Source organism: Anabrus simplex, chromosome 6 (assembly GCF_040414725.1).
Source record: "Anabrus simplex isolate iqAnaSimp1 chromosome 6, ASM4041472v1, whole genome shotgun sequence".
Lineage (NCBI taxonomy): Eukaryota > Metazoa > Arthropoda > Insecta > Orthoptera > Tettigoniidae > Anabrus > Anabrus simplex.
Window position 1 is genome coordinate 204,555,038 of NC_090270.1, and position 10,118 is coordinate 204,565,155.

At 42.9% G+C, this 10,118-nt stretch overlaps 1 protein-coding gene across 1 annotated transcript in view; it reads right to left on the reverse strand.

The window, feature by feature from the left end:
• LOC136876317 (sodium- and chloride-dependent transporter XTRP3) overlaps positions 1-9,828 on the reverse strand; it is a 385,847-nt gene extending 376,019 nt beyond the window's left edge. Inside the window, exon 1 of the mRNA XM_067150163.2 lies at positions 8,990-9,828. Coding sequence (XP_067006264.1) covers positions 8,990-9,260 — 271 coding nt within the window. The 5' untranslated portion in view covers positions 9,261-9,828. The remainder of the gene's footprint in view (positions 1-8,989) is intronic.
• Positions 9,829-10,118: the final 290 nt, after the last annotated feature.

The window sequence follows — 10,118 nt, forward strand, 5'->3', positions numbered from 1 at the left end:
TTTTTTGGTATGTGGGTCGCCAGTATGCAGTGCGAGAGTTAGGCTAAGGCCACCAGTTCAACGCTACGCTTCATATCATTAAGAACTGAGTGTAACCATCGTCGCCTCGGTCTCCCTCTACTTCTCTTACTCTCCACAGCCGAGTGCATTACTGTGATGATGATGATTGTTCTTTGAAGGGACCTGACATCTAGGTTATCGGCCCTTGCATTATTCTCCTTGGAGCATATCCTCTGCCCCACCTTCGAACCTGGTTTATACGCACAGTTTGATTCATCAAGTTCATTCCTGACTAAGTTTTATCTCTTCATTCCATCTACCCTCCTGTCCGGCTCCATGGCTAAATGGTTAGCGTGCTGGTCTTTGGCCACTGGGGTCCCGGGTTCGATTTCCGGCAGGGTCGGGAATTTTAACCATAATTGGTTAATTTCTCTGGCACGGGAGGTGGGTGTATGTGTTGTCTTCATCATCATTTCATCCTCATCACGACGCGCAGTTTGCCTACGGGAGTCAAATCGAAAGACCTGCACCTGGCGAGACCAACATGTCCTCGGACACCTGCGGTCCTAAAAGTCATACGCCATTTCTTTTACCCTACTGCCAAAGATCCCACCTGTTTGTACCAGCATCGTCGCCATAAAACCTATCTGTGTCGCTGCGACGTAAAGTAAATCATAAAATAATAATAATAATAATAATAATAATAATAATAATAATAATAATAATAATAATAATAAAATATTGTACCAGCAGTCATTCACGCTACCGTTATTTCTGTCACTTCCAACTTACGAATGGTATCCACAGTCCATCCAGCTTTCACTACTGCGCAGGAGCAAGAAGAAGAGTAAATAAAATTAGAAAGGCTATGCATGTTCCAAGAAGGGAATCTATTGTGCCGTATTCACCTACATCTCTGCCGAGAAGAATGAGGCACGTGTCTTAAGCAATCTGTCAGTAGTGCAATGGCATGGGGCCACTTTTATTTATGGACACCTCCTTCCTCGCCAGCATGTGATTCGAGAAGACGAGAATGGTGCCATGAGGTGAATCTGGGTAATGTTTTGCGTAGCTGAATCAGTCGTCTTGGAGGCGTTGAAGTGTAAGAAACGGTAATTGTTACTATAATAATATTTCTTTGCTTGTGGTTTAACGTCGCACTAACACATCAAAGGTTTTCGATGACGAAAGGATGGGAGTGAGCTAGGATTGGGTAGGTAGTGGTCGCGGTCGCAGCCTTAACAGCCCCGGCATTTGCCTGGTGAGAAAATGGGAAACCACAGAAAATCATCTTCAGAGATTAGAATCCACCATCTCCCGATTGCAAGCCCACTGTTACGCGATCCGATCCCCGCAACCAACTATGTAGGTACAATATAACGATATCATCATGCTGTAGGCGGCATTTCAGGGAGTTTTAAATTAGGGAAGTTCTTTGGATTCAGGCAGATAAAGAAATCCTGCAGGACCAATGTGGTTTATTATTATTATTGTTCTCGAGTTGATTGACTCAGATTTTAAAGTCTTTTTAAACCATCTCAAGCAGAATTCGTAGGTTCGATCTGGTTCAATACCGTGGTTCTTGAAGGTGCTAAAATTCGTCAGTTTCGTGTCAGATGTTTAGTGTTTGTTCAGGATCTGTAGATCAAAGTACATCACTGTGGATTATAAATACAAGAACTCCGGCGAAACCAGATTTCTGCAACTCGTTGCCTCCTAAAATCGTATAAATGATTAGAGGGTCATAAAACCAACAATAATATCATCATAGTTATAACTTCTTCTGACCTGCGCTGATCAGTGTGATTGCTGGACCTCAGTTGAGGATGTACCGAAGGACACAGTAAACAGGTGCGTGCCAGTTTCCCTATAGGCTTCCTTGAAATAGATCTCTGTGATCCTTTTTTTCCTATTCGAAGTGAATCCCAGAGTAGTATCTTTCAGAGAACCACGACCACTTTCTTCGGAAGTATAGATCTTTTGCTTGTCGGTAAATTACCGTCATGAGGCTATCGTATTTGAGCACCGCAAAATACGAGACCGGGCTGAGCTGGAATCAGCGCTTCTACTCTCCGAACCAATCAACCCTGCGACGTAGTTATACTGTGCAGAGGCCTCTGCCTTACTATCGTGACCTCAGTCTGATGGAGCATGTATTAAAACTGGTGAAATGAAATATGAAGTAATCCTCAGCTTTTTTCAGTCATTCGGCCGGGTTAGGAATGGAATGGATAGGAATTGTGCCGGCTGCCGAAGCCTGTCGCACTCCTTTGCAGCAATGGTTAATGACCGACAGATGAAGTGAAATGATACTGGAGAGACTTTCTGGAATGAAGTATGACGGGGAAAACAAGAGCACCCGGAGTAAAACCCACCCCGCCTCCGATTTGTCCAGCATAAACCTCAAATGGACCGACCGGGATTTGAACCACTGAACCCAACGGTGAGAGCCCGGTGCGCTGAAGCCTAAGCCGCGGAGGCTCGTGAAACGAAAGATATCAGCAGAAATTTAAGCGAGCTCGGTCCAACAAATGTAACATTTTTACTTTCTTTCTTGCTATTTGCTTTACGACGCACCGACACAAATAGGTCTTATGGCGACGATGGGATAGGGAAGACCTAGGAGTGGGAAGGAAGCGGCCGTGGCCTTGATTAAGGTACAGCCCCAACATTTGCCTGGTGTTAAAATGGAAAACCACCGAAAACCATCTTCAGGGCTGCCGATAGTGGAATTCGAACCCACTATCTCCCGGATGCAAACTCACAACTGCGCGACTCTAACCGCACGGCCAACTCGCCCGGTAATGTAACAAATTATTCATCGTGAAGTAAAAAGGTCCCTGAAATGAAACAACTTCTTACTGATTGACTCTTCGTTTCCTCTATGTTTGTTGGTGTTTGATTTCTATCAGCTACGATCTGCTTACATTTTGTTTATGGCTTCACGATTAAAAATCGCAGCACCCTCATTCGAGTAGACAAGGAAGTTTTTTCTTCTCCCCATTTCTTTGGAATATTGTAGCATGGAATACAGTCGTTTCTGAACATCTGAGCGCCATGAACCCTTAACTTAAGACAAACTGAAAGTGAAATTTTTCCCAACCTCATTCATGCCGTTCATGAAGTAGGATGGCATTCAACACCAAGATAGTGGGTTCAAACCCGACAGGGGTAGTCGGATTTTTGAAGTGGGAAAAAGTCTATTCAATACTCCATGTCGTACGATGTCGGCATGTAAAAGATCTCTGGCAACACATCTGGTGTTTACCTGACAAAATTCATTAAAACTCACCATAGACGCCCAAGAGAGATTCGGTTTTCTTATCCATGTAAAACGAAACGACAAAATTGACGAGCAAGGCGACAAATTAAAATGCTTACACACACTAGGTGAAGACATACGATTATTATTTTAACACCAATATTATGGCATCTCTGTGGAAACAGTGCGAACCTAAAACTGTGATTGATCTGCCTCAGTATTATCCTTGGCTTTGACAACATGAAAGTGACTAAGGTATGACCGATGCTAGTAATGTCATTCCTTATTCAGCCAATCTCTGCTATGAATAGTGTGAAATTGTTGCTCATAGGGTCAGTTGGTGCATGCATTTCAGTGGGCTTGGCAGACTGATATGTAATAGCAACTTCTGACTCAGTGAGGAAAGCAACGGGAAACTACCTCACTCCTCTTCAGTGATGGCTAGGCCATCTATGACAGCTCATGATGGAGCTATTGAGGATCCAGCCTGCCATTGGGCTGGCGGCTGAACATATATATAACCACGTACAGTATGAAGAATCGATGTGTTTTTAGCTGTAAACAGGGACCATCTGCGATGCATACAAATACTAACCCGCAACACATTTGTTCCTAGTTGGATATTCAATCATAATGCTCTGATGTAGCGGGACAGTATTTGATCGTATCACAGGCGGTCGATGAACCCTTCAATTGACCATAAGAATAATAGACAGGCAAGCAAGTTTAGAATTTTAAATGTCTAACAATGTTTAAATCATTTACATAAGCCACAGAATCTACGGTTCTACCTAGAATACGAACTATCGGGAGTGTGACATTTCTTTCCAAATTTCACATTCATTACTCTGAAGCACGGACGCCTGAGAAGCTGGCGACGAAGTCATTCAGCTAATATATCTACCTCGTGGCCATAAGAAGTAAGGCAACAAGATGATTGCACGATTAGGAAGTTGGCGAATCCGCACTTCATAACATAACTGTTGTTTATCGTTATCTTTAATTATGTGACTAGGGCACTGTCTAACGAACCTTAATGAACTATGTGAGTAGGATGTGTGTTACTGTGAGACCTAAGGTATCACAAGATATTATGGCTTATGAGAAACTGATACACTGTGATCAGTTATGAACTCAACTCCTTGTTGTTTTTTCAGCGAGAGCAGGAAATTAAAATCCCTGGACTTAACGGGAAATGAACCCGCAGTCTTTCTTAAAGAGGGTGCCAGGCACACTACCCCTATACTACGAGGCTGCTCTATTGTTTTCCGCTAATACGAATAGGAACTGAGGGAGAATGAACTTTTTTAATTCCTTAATTTCGAAGTGGACATATTCAACTTTCAACTCCTTTACATTTCATAAGACGTCAGGGTGTGACAATTGTGTCCCATAAGAGTTATTCCACGTTCCTTGGAGAAAGGCACAGCGCTCTTGCATTTTAGCACCCTACACATGCCGCCGACTTCAGCGAGGATCGAACCTACTATCCTTGGAACAGAAAGCCAACGACTAAGGAACTGTACTGCTAAGGTTAGTCAGTCCTGACACCCGAGTCACACAGGTTATTAGACTTCACACGCATTTCATCAACTGGCCTACATACTTAAGTGACAGCATTCACCAGAAGCCAAACGAAAGCGACAATGTTACGCTCGCTTCTGCAGTGTAGGAAACGGTGAAACTGAGATGTTTCATTGTCCCCAGTAAAAATTCCACATGATCTAGATTAACTGCGGAGCGAACTACAACGGGTTGTTAAGAAAGGAAAAGAAATCGTAATGGGGTTGGAAATTAGGTCTCTGTAATTTTGCAGTGTTGGTGATTAACTCATTTCATTTATTCAACAGTGGTGGCGATTGCGGGGAGGGAGGGGGGGGCGAGGGGGAGGGACAGTCGCCCACCACTTTGTGTAGAAAACATTACATTTTTATTCTATTTAGCAGCCTAGAATTACAGGAATTATTAAAAAAGAAAGCAATTTGTACAAGCCCTGTTGTCTTATCAACTAATTCGTTCCCTTATTTTCTTTTATTATTAACAAACCCGGGTGTTTTTTTGTTGAGTGTAATCCCTCCCCCCCCCCCTCCACGCACACATTTCTAATTCCCAATCGACACTCCTGCACACTAATGACGGGTTACTATCCTCCTTATATTTGAGAGGATGGTTATTTGTTCTTCCTCAAAACAATGATCACCATCTCAAATTTCCCATCATACCACATGTAGAATTTCTCAATCGAAGTAGATGTAATAAAATCACTGCAACATAATCAGACGGGTTTCACATATGGGCTTGGTATGAAAGGAAGTTCTTAATGCTACTTTTTCCACACCTTGGTGGAGTCGCACATTTGGATTTGGCCCTTTTCACTATTGCTTGTTTCTGTGGTGTGTTGTCTGAACATGAAGAGGAGAGTGTTGGGACAAACAAAAACACCGAGCCAGAAGAATTAATCAGACGCAATTAAAAGCCTCGAGCCAGCCGGGAATCGAACATGAGACCCTCTGAACCTCAAGCAGTCGGACATCTCAGCTGGAACAATATGACTCATATACTTTCGAACCAAAAATGCAGCGAAGCCTCGTACGAAATCCACACAGCCCACCTAGCATGGGCCTTCTTCAAGAAGCTGTAAGCAGTAGGTAAGTAAACAAACGAATTAAATAAAGGTCCTGTTGGTGCTTCAAGGTGGTCACGATTTTCTTGGCTGTATATTACCGAATACAAGTTGACTGTTACCCTAGGAATGAATAAAACAGACGTTACCTGGAATTCACTCCACGATTAACGACGCAACAGTTGAGAGCGATATCTGTTACTTTATAAGAGAAGTGTTGGCAATCAGCATCAAACTAGGGGATTTACACTTAACTTGTTATGCACGAAATATGGAGGTTACTAATATTAGTTCATTGAAGGCCTAGGACAATAGTGTTCATCAGCACATTACACTTATTGAATGCATGAATTGCTTGATAACATTTAGTGCCTGTTATTGCTTCCCTGAAATAGCTGCAGTCGCTTATGTGCGGCCAGTATCCAGTATTCGGGAGATAGTAGGTTCGAACCCCACTGTCGGCAGCCCTGAAAATGGTTTTCCGTGGTTTCCCATTTGCACACCAGGCAAAAGCTGGGGCTGTACCTTAATTAAGGCCACGGCCGCTTCCTTCCCACTCCTAGCCCTTTCCTATCCCATCGTCGCCGTAAGACCTATCTCTGTCGGTGCGACGTAAAACAACTAGCAAAAAAAAAAAACTTCCCTGAAATTGTAATGATGTACAAATGGAACTACTTCACACGAAACACGGGAACATATAAGTATTTAAATAGGGTATGAAACAGAGAGAAAAGAAAGAAAGTGCACTGGACATAACCGTAAAAAAACAGCGTGGTCCAGCCTTCTCATTTCATTGTCCTTGGATGGCTTTCCCAATGTACTGTAGAGTACCTCATGCTGCCAGATTGACATGTACGGTTTTGCTGGAGATTTGTTGGGAAATTTTTATGATTTTATTAATATGAACCAGGTAACCGACAGATTTACGAGGAACGAGCGAGTTGGCCGTGCAGTTAGAGTCGCACTGCTGTGAGCTTGCATTCGGGAGATGGTGGGTTCGAACCTCACTCTCGGCAGCCCTGAAGGTGGTTTTCAATTTATTCACGCCACTTCCTTCTCACTCCTAGCCTTTTCCTATCCCATCGTCGTCGTAAGACCTATCTCTGTCGGTGCGACGTAAAACAACTTGCAAAATTAAAAAAAAAAAAAATGTTTTACTAAGAATATGAACGACAGCTGGTATAATTTAAGAGGAAATACAACGAGGCAACCGTCCTCTCTTATTAGTAGGTAAGGGTTATTCTGCCCGAAGGCAGGTCCGAACCTCCGCAGAGGTATTCCTGAGCCGGAGTTTACGTGCGGTAGGGTGGCCAGTTCCTTTCCGCTCCTCCATTCCCTTACCTCCTCCCCCACCAACAGCGCGTGGCAACCCATCCAACTCCTGACCACGCCCAATGTTGCTTAACTTCGGAGATCTCACGGGATCCGGTGTTTCAACACGGCTACGGCCGTTGGCTTCTCTTATTAGTAATTAGTGGAAAAAAGGAAAGAATTCCTAACCTTCCAAGAATGAGGGTATCGGCAAAAGGAAAGAAGAGACACGAAGGGCGAAAGGATTAAAGACTCCCTACGCGTCAAAGAACTAATACCGGCGGGGTTGGAAGAGAACGGTTTGGTGGGGTGGTGTTTTTTTTTCTATTCGACACAGATAGGTCTTATGGCGACGATGGGAAAGGAAAGGTCTAAGAGTCGGAAGGAAGCTGCAGTGGTCTTAATTATGGCACAGCCCCCAGCATTTACCTGGAGTGAAAATGGGAAACCCCGGGAAGAGCTGCCGACAGTGGAGTTTGAACCCACTATCCCCAGAATGCAAGCTCATAGCTGTGCACCCCTAACCGCATGGCCAACTCTCTCGGTTCGGAATACAACAAAATGCTGACCAAGTATGGTCAGGTATTTAAGATGAAAGCACGGAGGCTGTCACAGGTAAGTGGAAGCTCTGCCAGACTCAGCGAGGTGCTTTGTAGTCGCCAATCCAAACTCCCAAATTGAGAGAGACAGGGATTCGCCTCTCAGTTACCTCCTACCTTCTCACTTCCCCACTCACAGGGCGATAAGAACGACAAAAAGTAACTTTCCTTGTACAAAATAGCTTTACATTTATTATCAACATACGAACAACAGTTACCTTGTGACATGTCGGCGACGATGTCAAACAACAATCGCTCCCTCTACTACTTACTTCTTTAGCGACATAATTCAGTAATGATCTGCATTCAAATAATGGATTCCGTGAATATATAACTATGATTAGAGTTAGCTGGAACTAAACCCACGATAAATGACACAAGAACCGAGCGTGATATCCATGACAAGAAAATCGCTGACAATCTGTTTCGAACCAATGAACTAATAGTATAACAGGAAATATGCATCTTATTATTCGAAACAGGGTCTAGTGATAAGCTGGAACACGACTTTTTTTTTTTTACACTGGTGTCACGTAATATACGAGTCTTAAAATATCGTACTAGGCGCAACCGTTCTACTAAAAGCGTACTGTTGTAATTTTAATTATTAAAGGAAGTATAATACTGAGACCGTGAAATTACTGAGGAATACTAGCTGAAACTGAGGTACAGTCAATGAACTTTAAAATTTTAACGAAACTACAGTATTTCCGTATAAATTATACATTTGAAGATTTTACCACTACGTAAGAATGTGAACAACTTACTGGTTGTCTCTTAAGAATGGAGACCTCGTACCGTGCATTTTTTCCGAAATAATTTTTATTTATATTTCGGTATGGCAGTAAAAAGACTCCAAGTAGTCCTGTGGAGACGACGTAATAAAATATCCAGCAGAACTGCTTAAAATGTATCATGACAGTTGTCTACAGATACCTCGCAAGTGCAAAATGAAATTCTTTAAAGAAAACATTCTTGTACCAAACAATATGATTACAAATTTCTACTGGCAATTCTTTTTTAACTATAGAGCAATTTCTCTGCTCTCCTGTAAAGTCAGGTTCATATTACAGACGAGGTTTGCATTCTTAAGCGGCGATATGGAAAGAAAAAGTTAGAAAATATTTACAGACATAAGGCGACAACAGAATGCGGCATGGAAGTGCCGAGTCGAGAAAGCCACGTCGTACTCACCTCCTCCATTCTGCTGACACAGGTAGGGGAACCTCCAAATGTTCCCTAGGCCCACAGAGTAGCCGATGATACTCAAGAAGAACTGCATCTTGTTGCTCCATGCTGCTCGATCTTCGCCTTCTTCAACACTACCAACAATACTGTTTCTGTGCGTAGCACCACTTCCAGGCTGCGGGGGTAACACAATGGTCACTACACCCCCTGTACCATTCGCACGGGTGTTCAGGGGCGCGAGTTCGTGCCCATTCCGAGTGTCACTCTTAACCACCATGATTTATAAAATGTTTATTACTCTACGTAATGTATCAATTAATGTAATTAATTCACCTCACAACTACTTTTTACATTGGTGTCACGTAATATACGAGACCCGAAATATTATACTAGACGTAGCCGTTCTACTAAAAGCGTAGTGCTCCGACTTTACTTATAACACCGAAACGTCATTAAATTACTGGGCTAAACAATGGAAGTTTAGCGTCAAGAATTTGAGTAAAAGAAAGTTCTTACTACAACTATTAAGTATAAAACTATCGCGAATAACGAATTACAGACGAAGAAGAAACGAATTATTTCATAAATACACGTGGCAATCGTTGGTATACAATTAGAGCGGAATTTTCCTAAGATACTGAGCTATATAGAAAAGAGAGGTAAAAATTAACAATTTGCTTTTTAAGAAAAGAAAGTCACTATAAAAATAGTATTGCGAATGGAAAAGAAGTGCACGCGCACATTCAAATCGTCCGCTTTTCGAATTAGTTTCACAGTTCTTCCACAAGTTAGCACTGAATCGCAGATGTCTCGCTTCCGTATCCTTCACTCCACGCTTTACGACTAAAATCCATGGAGACTGGAGTGAAGGTTTGACGAGGGATAGTGCTGGCTGTGCAGTGCGAGTGGTGGGGATGTCAAGGGAGGATGGAGGGGAGAGCAGCGCACGCTCAGACCAAGCGGCGTACACACTTCCCCTCGCACCATTACCTATCCAAAACTAGCGCCGTGGTTTGGCGGGTAAAGTAGGCGCTTGGATTTGTTTACTAACAAAGCGTTCACCATGCAAGAAAAATACGCCAAGTTCGCTTGCACTCAGAGTAGTTAGTGAAACAGGATGTCTAAGAAGTCTTAT